The sequence below is a fragment of the Harpia harpyja genome, chromosome 7, assembly GCF_026419915.1.
Source record: "Harpia harpyja isolate bHarHar1 chromosome 7, bHarHar1 primary haplotype, whole genome shotgun sequence".
Lineage (NCBI taxonomy): Eukaryota > Metazoa > Chordata > Aves > Accipitriformes > Accipitridae > Harpia > Harpia harpyja.
Window position 1 is genome coordinate 39,433,872 of NC_068946.1, and position 17,224 is coordinate 39,451,095.

At 64.9% G+C, this 17,224-nt stretch overlaps 1 protein-coding gene across 1 annotated transcript; it reads left to right on the forward strand.

Moving 5' to 3' along the window:
- Window positions 1–2,483: 2,483 nt before the first annotated feature.
- On the forward strand, window positions 2,484–14,595 carry IHH (Indian hedgehog signaling molecule). Its single transcript, XM_052793558.1, has 3 exons — window positions 2,484–2,865; window positions 8,863–9,124; window positions 12,347–14,595. The coding sequence occupies exons 1-3, from the start codon at window positions 2,563–2,565 to the stop codon at window positions 13,006–13,008; spliced, it is 1,227 nt and encodes a 408-aa protein (XP_052649518.1). The 5' UTR covers window positions 2,484–2,562; the 3' UTR covers window positions 13,009–14,595.
- Window positions 14,596–17,224: the final 2,629 nt, after the last annotated feature.

Here is a 17,224-nt window from a genome sequence, read left to right on the forward strand (position 1 = left end):
AGCGCTGTATGAGATGCCGTGCGATACATGGACGGACGCTGACGCTGTGTCTCTCCCACCTCCACTGGAAGGTAATTCCTCCCTGTGATCTAGTGCTGCGGCAGCAAGCGTCCCTTCCCACCCCTGGTTGGACGGACCCTGTCGCAGCCTCCAGCCGCCTCCCCGCACACCCAGCCCTGCCTGCCCTATGGTGCCTGGGGCTCCTGTCCCACTTGGCCCCATGTGCCAGTAGGCTTTGCCTGGCAGGGACATCGGCTGGCATTGGGAATGCTGCACAGAGAGGTGACGGACTCTGCACCCGGTGACAGGACGCTGTCACTGCTCACTGTGGCGAGAGCCAATGCAAGATGCCGGGGCCCCTGCATGGGTAGGAGCTGCCATCATGGACAAACCCAGCTCCCTGTCTGCAGTCCTGGGCTTCCACGGGACATGAACATTGTACCAGCGAGGGCAGGGCTAGGCTGCTTGCTGTCAGCCTGGAGCTGCTGGGAGGGGGACAGATTCGTGTGACATGCACACTGCATGCTGGCAGGCTGCAGAGGTTATTTGGAGGTCTGGGTTTGGGTCATTGGCAGCCATAGGACACTTCTCTCTGGGGATGTGCTGCACCCCCCAGACCCAATGCCATCCCAGATGACCCTGTTCCCCTCTCCCTTGCAACAGTGATGAGCAAAGTGGGAAGCTGGGCTCCTTCCTTTGGTGGGAGTACAAACCAGCCTGGAGGACCCTGTGGACCTAGCCCAGGCTCTGATTTTCCTGTGCCAGTGATGCACAGAAAACTCTGCCCCTTCTGCAGCCCGGGGAAGCCAGGGGCAGGGATGGGGAGTGGTGCTGTGACACGTCTCTTCTGCTCTCTCCGCTGATGCCCTTAGGATGCTCCACTGGAAGGATCAGCTGAATGGATACAGAAGTGGGGGAGCCCAAGGCAGCTGGCCAGACCCGCTTGCTCCATCATGTGCAGGAGCAGCGGGACAGCCTCACCATCCTGCACAGTGGCAGGACTTCGCAGAGGCTCTGGGCACCAGTTTTGGGTACCAAAACCCAGTATGAAAACCTGATGGAGTGTGGCTACTGCATCTGAAAACCTGACAGAGACACCTCTGGCCAGTTGCACTTTGCCTGCAGCTCCTGCAAAGGAAATGGTCCACTGGATAGCAGCATCCCAAGCCCGTGGGTGCTGCTGGCTCCCCAGCCTGCATCTGTCTTGCCCTGCATCTGTCTTGCCCAGCATCTGTCTTGCTTGGTCCTGCTGAGGCCAGCACAGCCCTGCAGCCAGAGTTGGACGTCTGGCCAGGTTATTCCAGCCTGGCCTCTCTGTATATCCCTAGGAGCGACCCATACCCTGTGCCCACCAAAGAGGTGGCAAAGGGACATCCCTGAGAGCGTTGTGTGTACGGGGGCATCCCAAGGCACTGCCTCACCTGGGAAGGTCCTAGGGAGCCAGAGAGGGTGCAAGCAGAGCTGTGCCGGACCCCTCCCCGGCACACAGCTGGGGGAGAACCGGGGGGGCCCCGCAAGCCCTCGCTCCTGAAATCAGGGTGTTGTATTTACTTTCCCCTTTTGGCAGCTAGAAGGGGAAGCCCATCCCAGCCCCTCATTGTTGTCTCAGTGAGTTAATCAGATGCCATAATCCTGTTGTGGAAATATCGGGCCTCCCTGGAAACAATGGGGAGCGAGAATATTGTGGTTAAATTTCAACCAGCTGCCTCCCTGCTCTGTTTGATCCCCGCCCGCAGGCCCGGGCCCCTGGCGAGCAGGCGGCGCGGCGGGGGCCGGAGCCCCGGGGGTGCCACCCCGAGCCCACGCCGTCGCAGGGGAGCCCCCGCGGGACGCTCCGGGGGAGCGGGGGGGGGGGAGGTAGCGGGTGGGTTGCGGCGGGCCAGGCGCGCCTCGGGGCGGCGGCGGGGCTGCCCCGGGGGGCAGGTGGCGGCGGGCACCCCCGGCGGGGTGGGCTGCGGGCCGCGGGGCTCGGCCGGGGGGAGGAGGCTGCGGGCGGCCCGGGGCAGGTTCCGCGGGGAGGAGGCGAGAGAGGGAGGGCGCTGGGAGGCTGGGACACGGGCAGGGTGCGGTCCTGGCGGTTCCCGGTCCCGGATCTCTTCAATTTCCCCTCTCACTCCTGCCCGGGGAGCGGAGGCAGCGGCGGCTCCGGCTCCGGCTCCAGCCCCGCCGCGCTGACCGCCGGGGCGCAAACCGCGGGGGGCTCCGGCAGCGCCGAGCCCCGCGCCCCGCGCCCCGCAAGCGGCCGCTCGCCTGCCAAAACAAACGGCCCTTCGCTATTTATTGCCGCCGCCGGGCCACGGCAGCTCAGAGCGGGCCGACGCCAGCCCCGCCGCACCGGGCAGCCGGAGCGCACCCGCGCCGGGCAGCCGCCGCGCCCCGCCGCCGCCGCCACCGCCGCCGCCGCCGCCACCACCGCCGCCACCGGCACCGGCACCTGCCCCTGCCCGCCGGCTGCGCGCCGCATGGGGAGCCCCGGGGCGGGCGGCGGAGGCGGCGGCCGAGCCTAGCGGGGACCCCGGAGCCGCCGGTCCCCCGGGCCGCCCCGGGGCCGCCGGGCGCGCCATGAAGCCGGCGCGGCTGCTGCTGCTGCTGAGCGGGTGCGCGCTGCTGCTGGCGCCGGCCGTGCGCGGCTGCGGGCCGGGCAGGGTGGTGGGCAGCCGCCGCCGCCCGCCCCGCAAGCTCATCCCGCTCGCCTACAAGCAGTTCAGCCCCAACGTCCCCGAGAAGACCCTGGGGGCCAGCGGCCGCTACGAGGGCAAGATCGCGCGTAACTCGGAGCGCTTCAAGGAGCTCACGCCCAACTACAACCCCGACATCATCTTCAAGGACGAGGAGAACACCGGCGCCGACCGGCTCATGACCCAGGTACGGCCCCGCCGCCGCCCGCTTCTACCCCCGCGCCGGGCACCTGCGGGCACCGGGGCTGCCCGGGAGCGCCCCGCGCCCCCGCTCTCCCGGGGCAGCGCGGGCAGCAGCGGGGAACCCGGCGCTGCGGCTTCCCCCGTCCTGACCCGGGCATGCCGGTGCCCGGCCCGGGCTGCCGGTTGCGCAGAGCGGGCATCTCCCTTCGCCGGGCGCTGCAAAGCTCTGCCCCTTCGGCTGGGCTGGGCGCATCGGACCCGGAGCTGGCAGCACGCTGCGCCTTGGTGCGGCAGCACCCTGCTCCCGGAGCCGGCAGCACCCTGTCCCCCGAGACTGGCAGCACACTGCCCCGCTGCCCCTCGGAGCCTGTGGCACCCATGCCTGCTGCACCCCGAGGTGTGCCCTTGTGCCTCCCGAGCTGGCAGCACCCTGCCCTGCTGTCCCCCAACCCACGTCCCGCTGTCCTCCGAGCTGCCGGCACCTTGCCCTCCAAGCTGGCAGCAGCCTGCCCTGGTGCCCCCCGAGCCATGCCACACAGCCCCCGATCCGGCAGCATCCTGCCAAACCACCCTCGAGCCGGCAGTGCTGTGCCGCGCTGTTCCCCGACGGGGCAGCACCCTGCCCTGCTGCACCCATCCTGCCCTTGCCCCTTTGCTCTGCCTGCTGGCTGGCAGAGCAGGCAGCCTGCCTGTTGGAGCCGAGGGACGGAGCAGAGCCCGGTGTGCTGGCAGGCAGGGGAGTAGGCAGAGCCGCGAGCTGGGCACCACAAGCACCCTTGCTGACCTTGTCCCCTCTCTGTTGCCAAAACCCTGTGCCGTGTCTCAGTGCCCCCGCTTCCCATGTATCTCAGGTGGGATGGTGAAGGGTGCCCGATGGGGACTGCCCTCAGCTTGCTGTGCTCCGGGACGGGGACAACCCGTTATTGCAAATGCCCTGTTGCAGTCAGCTTACAAGTGCCCTGGACCAGCGGGAGGGAGGAGTGGGGGGTATAGAGGACGGCAGCGGAGCGGGGGGTGATGCTGGACGAAGGTTACTCTGTGTTTTAATATTGCCAGGAGAATGCCTGAGGGTTTCAGGAATGCAGATAAGGAGCTGCACGGCCTTGCTAAGAAACCTGGCCACCAGCCTCAGCACTGGGTTACAGCCCGAGCGAGCTCCTGGGGGAGGCGGGGGGCAGCCAGGGCTGCCCTGCTCACCATTGCACCCCCCGCTCTGGGGCTGGTAGGTGGGTGAGCGTGGGTGGCCATGGTGGTGGGCACTGAGCGGGGCTCTGGCCATGGTTTCTGACTGAGGTGTTGGTAACAGTGGGAGGAGAAACTGCTTGGGTGCTGGCTTGACAGCTCTGCAACCCTGTGTGCCCTGGGGGCAGGTCCCTGAGGGCAGGGGCCACGCTCCAGGGTGGTTCTCAGGCTGGGGACTGCAGCAGAGGGACCGAGACCCCATGTGAGGCAGCACCAAGCTTGGGGAGTTGCACAAGCTGTGGTTGCTGGTGACTGGAGCCCTGGGGCTGGGCTGGAGCCTGTATCCCCTGGGGAGCAGCTTCAGGGATACTTGAGGAAGCGGTGAGCTCCGTTGGTCTGTGCATTGGGGAAGTGCGTGACATTGTATTGCTCGAGTTGGAGGCAGAAGAGTGCTTCTGCTGCATTTGCTCTTGAGAGTGCTAACCTAACTGGCCTAACCCAGCCAGTGCCCCTCAACACCCCTGAGAGAGGCGACCCACCTGCCAGCCCCACACTTCCAACTGTCCTGCTGCCTCATTGGCAGGGTACCTGGAAGCTCCCTGGTCTTTTTGGGGTGCCCAAATGAGGGCTCTTATCCCAGCAGGGTCCCTGGCCACCACACATCTGTGCACAGATGGGTACCATGGTGCCTTGGGCAGCTCTGCAGGGAATTGTCCCCATTGTCCATATGGAGGTGGCATATCTTCTGGTAGCTTGCTGCCATCCCACAGCCCTCTGGGCTTGTCCTGTGGCCCCTGGCTGTGGGAGATGCCCCCAGACGTGGGAGCTCTGGCTCTGGCACCATGCCCTGTGTTGCTATGTGTTGGGAAAGGCCATTGACCCAACTCCTTGTCCCTTCCCCCAGTCCACTGGCTTTTACTGCTGTTGACTCACTTCAAACCTGTTTTCTTTCCCCAAGTCCAAGGGTCTGGGTGTCCCAGGCAGCCGGAAGATGCCGCCTGCTTTGGGGGGTGGGTAGTGCTGCTCTCTGCCCGCCTTTCCTTTATCGTTTCATCTTCCTCAAGAATTCCAGTGTGTTTGCTCTCGCTGGTCCCACTCGGAGGTGCTGAGATAAGGCTGGAGGCAGAGCCTGCCTCACCTCTCCCCGGCAGCCTGGCCCAGGAATGTCCCGGGCCCCCTGCCCCCATGGAGTCCCAACCCCAAGCCTCTCCCTACCCCAGCCATCACCCCTTGCAGCCACTGTTGGCCCAACTGGCATGGAGACCATCCTTGCAGTGGTGAGGAATTTCTCTTGGAGACCTTGGGATAGGGCTCTTGGCTTCCTTTGGGAGAAACCTCGCCTGAGGGGGAGATGCTAGTGGAACCCCTCTTCTCCTGGCCAAGCTCTGGACATGGGGGTAGCTGTGGCCAAGCACGCTCCATCCACAACCCCTCTGCTGAGACTGTGGTCACACCTGAGTGTCCTGTGTACCTACCCTGAGATGGCCCTGGGGTCCCTGCTGACTGTGATCCCACTTGGAGCTGTGCCCTTCCTTCCAGACCTGCTGCCTTCCCGAAAGGGGTTTGGCTTCCCCCAGAGGGGATGGTCCTGTCCCCAGTCTGGACACAAGAAGGGAGATGCCAGTGTTGGTCATCGGGGAAAACATCTCTGCTCAGCCCAGCCCAACCTCCCCAGGGTCTCCACCGTGATGTGCATGCAACAGCACAGGGCCACCCAGCTCAGCATGGTAGCATGGGGCCCCGTCCTGCATGTGACCTGGGGGTGCCCAGTCACCTGTGCCACTACAGGGACAAGCTGTGCCCCACCTCACACATTGTCACCACCCGCCTTTCTCCCAAAATCTGCTATATGCCTGTTGCATGGGTTTCAGCCTCCTGGCTGGGCACCAGAATGGCACTGGGGCTGGTGAGCTGTGGCCAGGGCTCAGTGCCACATGGCTGAGCTTGGACATCCCACTCCAGCCTGGGCCCCACAGGGCCCGTGGGCCACGGTGGCATTTCCACATCTTTGCTGCCACCTTGCGAAACCTTGTGTTCACCCTCAGGCAGGAGGGGCACCGTGCCACGCAGGCAGGCATGGTCACCCTGGTCCCCGAGGATGCTGTAGCCCCTCTGGGCTGTGCGTGGGGAGGAGGTGGGCTCTCCCTTCAGCCCCCGGCAAGCACAGAGCCTGCAGACAGCCCATGCCCATGGGCTTCTTGGTCCCTGCCTACCTGTCTGTCCAGGCAGCAGAGCCCCTGGGTAGGCAGTGCCCATCCCTACCTGCTCCCTGCCCATCTGTGCCTGCTCCCTGCTGCCCATGCCTGCTCCCGGCCCATTGCCGCCTGCTCCTTGCCCGTCCCTGGCCATCCCTGCCCGTTGTTGTCTTCTCCCTGCCTCCTGTGCCTGCTCCCTGCTCATCCCCACCTGCTTCCCCTTGCCTATCACTGCCTGCTCCCTGTTTATGGCTCATCCCTGCCTGCTCCCTCCTCAGTTGCCTGTTCCCTGCCCATCCATGCCTGCTCCTTGCTCACTGCTGCCCTGCCCGCCCGTGTCTGCTCCCCACCCCTTAGTACCTGCTCCCTCCCCGACCCTCCCTGCCTGTCCCTGCCTGCTCCCTGTCCATCGGTACCTGCTCCCTGCCGGTCCCTGCCCGCTCCCTGCCCGTGCTCTGACACCTGCTGGCCACCAAAGGCACAGGCAGAGCCGCGCGTCTCGGCAGCCCGGGGACCTGCCTGCCCCTGTTCGCCCAGCCGGGCAGGCGGGCAGGCAGCTGGGCGCTGCCCCGGACCGGGAAGGGGAAGGTGGGAGACCCTTGGGCTGGGGCTGCGCTGGGAAAGACGCACGTGGTGGGGACAAGGCAGCCCAGGTGGGTCTCGCTAGGAAAGGGTGGCCTCGCTCCAGGGGCTGGTGGCAGGCAGTGTCCCTGCCTGGGGACACGGGTTGGAGGGTCTCAGTGTTTGTGTGCGGGCAGGGTGCACCTGGAGGACAGAAGGGCTGGCAGTGAGGGCAGGAGGGGTGCCCAGAATGGGGTGCTGGCATGGGAACGGCAAGGGGATGCCTGGAGTGATGGCTGGAGGATGCAGGGAGGCATCGAGGACTCCCTGCATCCCTCCAGCCCTGAACCCCCTTACTGCCCTTCTCTGCGGGGTCCCCATGTGGCTGGGGACATTGGGAGCTGCTTGTGCCATGTGCCAAGTGGCACCACGGTGGTGTTGGACGGGGACAAAAGTCGCTCCCCTCCCTCCTCCTCCTCCTCCCCTCACCTAGCAACTGTTTGTCCAACACCTTCCTGGCTTATCTCCCCACACCCAGGGAGCCGTGGGACGAGGGCAGAGCTGGTCCCCCACCCCATGCAGGGCAAAGGCCTGCCTGGCACTGCCCTTCCTGGGGCCCGGACACTGCCAAGTGCAAGCAGGTTTCCCCAAGAGCAGCAGTGCCCACCTCCCCGGGACAGGAGCAGGTGCTTGAAGCTAGGGTGAGGGCTGATGTTTTTGAGGGGGCAGCTCCCTGAGGAAGCAGTGCTGGGGCATTTCTGGGTCCGGGGGTGTAGCCAGCATCGGGTTTTATAGCCCTGGCTCATGCTCGCCATGACTGTGTCTCACAACCCATGACATCCCATAGTGGGCAGTTCCAGCGCTGAGCTGGGCATCACGTGAAAATGTCCCCTGCGGTGGCTGTTTTTTAGGCTGCTGCCCAGTCGTTTCACTTAATACTTCCCAGGACTGGCCTCATGCATGGCCATGAATGCTCTGTCCTTTGCCCTGATTTTATAGTGTTCTCTGGGACTGCCCAGCATCTCCTTTCCAGGCTGTACAGTCCTAGTCCATTCACTTGGTTTTGTGTAGAAGCTCCTGTATTGCTTTTCCGACACCTTTTCTAGCTCTCCTCCATTCCTTTTGCAGCAGGGGAAGGGACCAGAAGTGCAGGCTGTACTTTTGCAAGCCAAGCGCGCATGTGCTTTGTCCCTCCCTGAGATGCAGCTGTGGCTGGGGGAAGCGGGCAGCACAGGGCGAGGCTGGGAGGGCTGCAGCACAGGTGTTTGGGGCTGGCATCCCTCTGCTTGCTGGGGAAGACCGCAGCAGGGGCGGATGAGGCAGGGCAGTTGCCTTGCTCATGTGACCTCTGTGGCCACCAGGTCTGGGGCTTTTGGGATCTGCTGCTGTTCCTCAGCCCTTGTGGTGGGGAGATGCGGAGGGGGCTTCACCCCACATCCTTTCTGCTCCAGCTCTTGGGCAGGTTTGGCATTTCCTATGTGAGCAGAGGCTGGATGAAGCTATGAGGCTGCCCGGTGCTGTGCCATTGTGCCTCAGGACTTGCGCAGAGCTGTGCTGAGGACTGGGCAGGTTGTTTCATTTGTGCCTGGGCAGAGTGCTGGGGAACCTGAGGTATCCTCCCAGCCGGGAGGCAGCAGGGTCTCAGCTCCTGCGTCCTCCTCCTGTCAGCTGGGAGCCCCTGGGTCGGTGCTAGCATAGGGCAGGTGTCCTGCGAGCAGAGAGGAGAGGGTGTTTCACCCCAGGCTGTGCTGCCCAACGGGCTCTCCAATGGGCCAGGTATTGGGGGAGAGATGGAGGAGGAGATGGGTACCCTGTTGGGGTGCACGCCCTTGGGAGATGCTGTGTCAAACAGTGGGGTATTGGGCACTGCAGGGAGTCTGGAGGGCATGGGATGGACAAGACACCTCATGTTCTTGGATCTTGCTCTGCTGGACCAGCCCTCAAAGGGTCTGAGGACCCAGAGAGGCTTCGCAGAAGCATGCTGGGGTACAACCTGCCAACCAGGCAGCTAATGCCTCCCCCCTCCAAAAAGCTTTTACTGATTCTGCCCCTCTGCCCTGCAGCGCTGCAAGGACCGCTTGAACTCCCTGGCCATCTCCGTCATGAATCAGTGGCCGGGGGTGAAGCTGCGGGTGACGGAGGGCTGGGACGAGGACGGGCACCACTCAGAGGAGTCGCTTCATTACGAGGGTCGAGCCGTGGACATCACGACCTCGGACCGGGACCGCAACAAGTACGGCATGCTGGCTCGCTTGGCCGTGGAGGCTGGCTTTGACTGGGTCTACTACGAGTCCAAGGCACACATCCACTGCTCCGTCAAGTCAGGTAAGGCCGGGGGAGCAGTGAGCAGGGCTGGGGCCAGCCCCCCTGTTGCGCTATGCCTGGGGAGCCTGGCTGGCTGGGTGGGGTGCTCCCGGGGGGGTGCTGGCTCTCGCAGCTTGATTTCCCTATCTGGGGCAGACAGTCAGGTGGGGAGTGAGTTACACACCTGTGGCCAGCAGTGCCATGGGGCACATTCTCCATCTAGCTCCCACAGACCTGCATCCTGACCCACCTTCTCTACGCCGCTCCTTTTCCCACCCCACGTCCCCTTCTCCCCCAGCCTGTCCCCCCAGTCTGCCCATTGCATTTGTCTTCCCTGCCTCAGCCCTTGCAGTCCCTCAGTGCCCAGCTGCCCACGCTGAGCCCCATCCAGCCCTGCCCTCCTCCACTGCTGGCTGCCCTTGAGCTCCTGCTGTTGCAGCAGCACCCGTCCAGCCCTGACCGGCCAGGGCCGGCGATGGGGACACCCAGGCAGGGACAGGCCAGGGTGCCCTGGGATCAGCTCTCTGCTGCCCAGGGCCTTCTGCGGAGGGGAGCAAAGCTGGGGGGGTGCTGGGGGCAGAGGCAGCTGGACTGGAGTCAGGGGTGCTATAGTCGCTGGTGGTGTTCGCTTCCTCCCGTGAGGTGCAGTGAGGCGGGGGGGGGACGGCTGCTCTCAGACCCTGCCCGCGGCCGGGAGGGGATTGCGTGGCGTCCCCCAGCCCGGGGAGAAGCTGCCCTGCCCGGGGTGCTGCAGCCCCGGCCCCCCGCGCAGCTCCCGCCGGAGCGGCCGCTCTGGCTGCGTGCGGCAGAGGGCAGCAGCGGCCCACGCACGGCACCGGCCACGCAGGGCCACGCTCACCCGGCGGCCGCACGCCAGGAGACGGGCCGTGCTGCTGCCCCCGGACGCCTGAGTGCCCATGTCGCGACAGGCTGGAAAGGGCTCTGCCTGTGCGTGGGTTTGCGTTGACAGAGGCGGCCTCGGCGGCTGCACACACACGCACCCCGGCACCGTGCCGGCACATGGCTGCCGTGCCGGAGAACCGTGCCTGCACACGCAGCACTTGCACAGGCGCACACACGCACAGGGAGAGGGCTGTGGCCGCCCACACACCCCTGTGCCATGCACCGTGCAGTGGTGCCGGGACTGGTGCGCCGGCGCTGCCCCGCGTCTCTCGTCCCCGGGCTCGGCTCCCACCGCACTTTGCCTGTCCTACTGCCCTAGCCCGCGGCCAGCGGCCTGACACCCCCAGACGCCAGCCTGCCCCCCCACGCTGACCCGCTCCCCCGTGCCGATGCCAGGACGGGCGCAACGCCGGCCGATGGAGGTGGGGCGACCGAGCCACAGAGAGGGAGCGACGCGCCCCCGAAGAAGAGGGACAAAGCGTGGGCGAAGGACCAGGGCTCTCGTGCCCAAGGGCACCCCGTGGGGCTGGCCAGAGGAGTGGGGCCAGGCTCCGAAGCGAGGACCATGATCCCAGAGCCTTGGGGCTGGCCAGAGGAGTGGGGCTGTGCCCCTGGAGAAGGACAGAGGCTCTTGAATCCTGGGATGCTCCCCTGGACCAACCGAAGAGGGACGCTGTGACCCAGGCAGCAGACAGGGGCCCTGAGGCACTGGAGAGCTTCTGGAGGCTGGCTGCAGCCCCCTCGCTCCACAGTGGCTCCTCGGGGCTCTGGGTCCCCCATATTTATCCCTGAGGCCATGGGGAGCCCAAGGGTGCGTGGTGGAGGCTGTGGGGTGCATATCCTGACCCCCCCCTGCCCAGAGCTGTGTACAGAGGGCAGCCGGGCTGCCCCTGCCTCTTAGTAAATGGCTTTTATTTTTGTACGGATGGCCCCGTGGCCTGTTGTATGTATTGCGTCTCCTCGGGTCTCCCCCTGCACTCACACACCCCTCCATGCCCAGCGCCTGTGCCCCCCGCTTCTGCCAGGTGTCCCTCTCACCCTCCTGCCAGCCCCTCCCCACGGCTCTGCCACCTGCCCAGGGATGCAGGATTTGGGACCTGGCCTCTGGGGCAGGCACGGGGCGGTCACTGCACCTCATCTGAGCAATAAAAGGATTCTGTCCCAAGATGGATGCCTCTCTTCATGGGCCTGGGGGCTGGGATTTGGCTCTGCCCAAAGCTGGGGAGTGATGAGGGGGGCAGTGCCATCTGGGAGGACACTCAGGGATTAGATGAGGGAGCTGGGAGAGGGCCCTGATGGGGACTTGGAGCTCGAGGCTGGGACCATGCAGGGTCAGGAGCAGGACCCTAGATGAGATGCCCCTGACAGATGGTGGGAGGGCATCATATAGACACTAAGATGGGGGCTGCTGGGGCTTGGGGGACCAGGGCTGCTGTGGCAGCTGAGCAGTGTTCCTTGGAAAGCCAGGGTTCCCCTGCTAAGTGCTGGGATGGGCCCCTGGTGACACTTGGTGACTTGCTGCATCTTTTCATCTGGGGAGGGGTACAACTGCTATGCCACCATCCCAGGGCACAAGCCCTAGAGAGTTTGGGTGCTTTACCCTGTGACAACTGCTAGCGAAGCCCTGCCCAGGAGGCTGGTGGCTTTTGCCCGATCATGGCCACAGGCTGTGACATCTCCCTGCAGCTCAGAGAGGGGGTCAGCTGGCACCAGTGTTGCAGGGGCGAGCAGGCGGGAGAAGGGAGCAGGGCTGCAGCACGGGATGGAAGGGTGCTGCGGTGCTGGGGGAAGGCGCTGCACCTTGCACCGTTCCTTGTAGCATCCCCCCCAGCGGTACCCAGGCCCGGCACTGCAGGGGATGGGGATGCTGTGGGCGTGCAGTGTGTGACCAGGCACTGCTCCTCAGCCTGCCACTGGCTCAGGGCTCTGTCTCCCCTCTTTCGAGCTTTGGGTGCCCCCTGGCACTGTTGTGTGCATTTGGGGCTGTTGCTGTGCCCCGCTCCCCCTGCCAGGCGGGTTTCGGGACCTGGCTCTGCAGGGCAGTCCCAGCGCCCTGGCACCACAGTGGGGAGCAGGTGCTGCCATGCGTGGCTCGAGCCCCCAGGTGCCACTCCCAGTGACACAGTGGCTGGGGGAGCAGGCACTCAGGGAGGCTGGATTGGTGGCTGGGTGCGTGTAGGGAACATGTGCACATTGTTGATGCCAGAGCAGGGTTATCCCCAGGTGGGCAGAGCCAGGCTGGGTCCCCCAGAGCCTGGGAGGGTCTCTGTGTGTCGTGGAAGGGTGATGCTGGGTGTCTGATGGATGGGTAACCCTCCTGTCCTCTCTCTCCCCATGCAGAGCACTCGGCCGCTGCGAAGACGGGGGGCTGCTTCCCTGGGCGGGCGCTGGCGACGCTGGAGGATGGTGCCCGGACACCACTGTGGGCGTTGCGCCCTGGCCAGCGGGTGCTGGCGATGGATGGGGCGGGCAGGCCCACCTACAGCGACTTCTTGGCTTTCCTGGACAAGGAGCCCCGCGCCCTCACCTCCTTCCATGTCATCGAGACGCGGGAGCCGCCCCGGCGCCTGGCCCTGACACCCACCCACCTGCTCTTTGTGGCCGAGAACGCCTCGGCACCCACCGCCCGCTTCCGCCCCACCTTTGCCAGCCACGTGCGCCCCGGACATTTCGTGCTGGTGGCAGTGGGGGGGGGCGGCTTGCAGCCCGCCGAGGTGGTGGGGGTGCGGGACCGGAGGGACGTGGGAGCCTATGCCCCGCTGACGCGCCACGGGACGCTGGTAGTGGACGGCGTGGTGGCCTCGTGCTTTGCCCTGGTGCAGGAGCAACATCTGGCGCAGCTGGCCTTCTGGCCGCTCCGGCTCTACCACAGCCTGGTGGGGTGGCCAGGGGCGCAGGGGGACGGTGTGCACTGGTACTCGGGCCTGCTCTACCGCCTGGGCAGGCTGCTCTTGCCCCCCGACAGCTTCCACCCACTGGGGGTACCCAGGGCGGAGAGCTGAGGGTGCACCCCGGCTGTGGCCGGCGCTGCTGGTGGAGGTGGTGGCTGCAGGGCGGCTCACCGGGGGCCAGCACCCCCTCCCAAAGCTGGGTGCCCATCGGGAGCTGCCTCCAGCCCTGCCTGCTTGGGGCACAGTCACCTCCTAGTTGGGGGGCACCGGGGCTCCCCGGTGTGCCTCCTCCATGCCCACCGCCCCCTCCTCACCCCCTGTTCCTGGGGGCAAGGGGGGAGGCATGAAGGGTTGCCCCCTGACCATGGGGGTGCCCCGGCTGGATCCACATGCTGCTATTTTTGTGTGTGCGTGTGATGTGCGTGTGCGTGTGCAGAATTAGCTAACAACGGAGGTCTGATAAACGAGGGGGAGCGGGAAGAGGAGAGACCCCCTGGCTGCAGGCTGCTCCTGCGGGGCTCCCAGACTGCCTGCACCCGGCAGGGAGGCTTTGGGAGGGGGGGCCCAGGGCCTTTTGCTGGGCAGCCCGGGCGGGAGGGCAGGCAATGCCATTCCCACCCCTGGGGCATGGCAGCTGGGAGGAGGGTGACCCAGGTACTGGGACTGTGCCTTGTCCTTAGCCCTGACTGTGGGTGCAGAGGGGGGGTACAGAACAAACCCCTGTATGCCTGGGGTGCCCAAGCACGGGCAGAGCTGGAGGGGCTGGCATGGCTCTGGCACAAAACCCCTGACTTGGTGACACGAGTGCTGCTGGAGCGAGAGACTGGGGAGCAGGACTCCGAGCTCTGCCCCAAGTCATCACTGTAGCCACCCGGCCAGGCATGCCTGTGGGGACGCTGTGACAGCACCCGGGGGGCTCTGGCTGGCAAGAGGGGACTGCAGAGGCAGACATGCAGGCAGGAGGGTGGGAGTGCCAGCCAGGCATGGGCACACATTGGTGGGAGCAGGGGTGGGGAGAGCCGAGGCTGCAGCCCCAGCCTGCCGGAGCTGGGGGAAAGAAAGTGGCGGGGGAGAAAGTGCTCCCTCCCTTGCCTTCCCGGCATCCCGCCCTGAGCTGGCTTAGCCCAAAGCAATGCCTTTCCCACCCCAAAGCTAAAAAGCTCCCCAAGCTCCAGACCCTGCCTGGCCTGACCTCCCTGCCTCCCCCAGCACCCCAAACCCTCAGGGTAACTCATTGCTGCTCACCCGCTCCCGGGACCTGGGGGGAGTCCCATCAGAGCTGCAGTCATGGTCCCCCCCTCAAATCCTAGCTAGAGCCTCAGCCTTCCCTGGCTCCACATTAGCAGAGATGAAGGGCTTGGGGGGGGGCTGTGACCTGTGTCCCCCCTGCAGCATCACGCGTCTTTATTTATTTATCTGCTCTTTGTATGTACCATAGATGGGAGGCAGCGTGGGCAGGTGCAGGGTGAGACAGGAGCGGAGGGGGAAAGCTGTTTGGTTGGAGGAGGTGATTTTTTTTTTTTAAACAAAAAGCAGAAATTATTTAAAGATTATTTTAAAGCACAGTTTTTATGGTGATTGTTGTCCAGGGGGAAATGAGAGAGCGCGAGCACGGCTGACAACAGGTGTATTTTTGTCTCTTCACTGGATGTACCTTTCCTGGTTGGGGACACGGCCCAATAAATCCATCGTCTCCCAGGCGGACACTCCGAGCTCTGATGTGGGGAGGGCAGGCAGGGATTGGGGATGCTTACTGCCCATCATAAACAGGGCAGGCAGAGCTAGAGGGCATCTTGTGCTTCTCTAGGAGCAAGATTTGGCCACCCTAGTACCTCCCACTAGAAAGGGTGAGCTCTCCCTCCCCAGTCCCCCATACTCAGGGGAAGTGGGCAGCCGGAGGCTGTGGGAGTGACCCAGCCTACATGGGACTAAGCTGTCATTGGGGCTACCTGGAAACTAGGGCAAGCGGGGCAGGATATAGGAGGGACAGCCACTGTGGGACTGCCGGGGACACCTCTCCATCCCAGTCTGGCCCCAGTGCCCAGCCATGCTGGGACACTCTTCCCCACCATCTCCATCACCCCAACACCCACTAACCCAGGGCTCCTGGAGAAGATGGATCCCCTACCCTGTACACTGGGTTTCCAATGTCACTAGCGCTGGTCACTGCTGGCTCTGTCCCCTCACCCCTTGCCAGCCCTGTCCCCCCCTCCACCCCATCCCCATGCCAGCAGAAGGGAAGACCACCAGCCGGCACCCCACATGGCCTCCCCATACCTGTCCCACGCATGTGCACCTCTGTGCACCCCTTGCCCCATCTCCAAGCTGCCCTGCCCTGGTCTCCCTGGGGGGCTGGGAGCAGGGTCCCCCCAAGGCTTTCCCTGGACCCCACAGCATGGCAAGTGCAGAGCAATTCAGCAGCAGGCTGTCAGCGAGGGCCCTCATCACCATGGCTAATTTAAGGGCTCTGTGAGGCGGCTGAGCTAATTTAATTAGGTTCTTATTACAGAGAAGGACAAATTGGTCCCTGGGGGGGCCGTGGGGTCAGGCTTTCGAAAGGCACTTTATGGAGTGAAATTTCAATCAGGCTGCCATTGCAGGCACGGTGGCGGGAGCTGGAGGCAGGGGATGCCTGGGGAGAGGATGTGCCCTTTGGGGTGCCCCATGGTGCTATGGGCAGCCCATCTCCAGGCCCAGGTTTTTAGGGTATCAGTGAATATGGGGGAACAGCTCGTTGCCTCGTTAGGAGGATGCTGCAGGGTATTGGGAGGCTGCTTTGGGGTGGAAGCAGAGAAAATGGGGGGGGGGGGGTACTGGCTCTGGGCTGTCCCCAGGGCAGCAAGAGGAAGGGGGGACACCCATAAATAAGATTCTGGGGTCTTTCTGAAGCCCCATTAACTCCCCACTAGCCCCATAAAAACCCATGGCGAGGATGGTGAGGACAAAGTGATATGTCCAGCTGACAGACAGGATTTATGGGGGGCTCTTTCTTCCCTGGATGTCCCCCCTTGTCTTGTCACTCAGCCCCAGGAGAGCCAGGGCAGCTTGGGGGCTGCCCCACTGCTCATGGGCACCTGAAGCAGCCCCATCTCCCAGTGTGCCAGTCCCGGGTGGGGGGTTCCCGCCAGGGTCCCGGCTGGGTGGTGATGGATGGGGATGCTGGTGGGTGGCCGGCAGAAGGGCCGGGCTGGAGGGTACCACAATGGATGTCTCTCCATCAATTTGTCCTCATTACCATGTGAATGGTGGGCGGGAGGGAGAGGAAGGGCATGTGGCGGCAAGAGAAACCCCCCACATGCTCCCATCTGGGGTAGCGTGTGTCCCCCCCACCGCTCCAGCCCTGTCTGAGCGTGTTAAACCAGTGCCAGCACCCCCCCCCGGCCCCAAATTCAGGGGAGGAGAGGTACCACCCCCTATTCAGAGCCTTGAAAAGGCTACAGGGTCCGGCGCTGTTAACAAGGGGGGACGCTGTCCCCGGCCCCGCCTCTCCCGTCTGTCCCTCGCACCGTGGCCTTCTGCCGTGGCTGGCACGCTGGGTGCCGGGGTCCCGGCAAGGGTGGGGGGTGGGGGGGGAGCGGTCGGGACCCAGGGAGTGGGAGCGGAGCACCCCGAAAGCATCTCCTGTTTGTGGGGAACTGCACCGTTGAGCGGCGCGGGCAGGAGATGACAGCAAGGTGGGGATCCTGCGGGACTCCAAGACCAAACCTTCCCCGTGGAGGGGCGATATCTGTGGGCAAGGACGTGGTTTGTCCCCATCGTCCGGGAGCTCTGGGTCCAACCAGGTCCCCATGGCCTGGGCTGTGACAGTGATGGGGGGGGGTCACCCCGAAATATCTGGGCCTGCGGGCATCGGTACAGCAGGTTGTGGGGATCCTCATCCTGGCAAGGGCAGACCGACCCGTAGCTGCCCCTCCCAAAAAAGCCAAGGACAGGCTGCCCAGCCAGGCTTAGCCCCGCACGCTGCCAGGCGCCCGCAGAGGGAGCCCGTACCACCCTACCACTCTCACTTGCATTAGCTTAATTTAGCTTAATGGCTTTTCAGAGTGCTGCTGCTCCGGGGGCAGGGGCAGGACCCTGCTCTCTGCAGAGCTGTTGGGGGGGGGTCCCAGCGCCCTGGCCCCGGGCCCACGGGAGCCCCAGGAGGGTGCGTGGTGTGGGCTGCGGAGCCCATCCTGTGCCCTAAACGCCTCCCCCACCGCCCCCTCTGCCCCGCGCCCCTGCCTCCTGCCCCTCTCTCAACAGTGGCACCCGTGTGGGGACAGCGCTGGGAGCCCCCCCTTTGTAGGGGCTGCTTGCCCCTCCCCAGAGCCCCTCTGGCTGCGCTTGG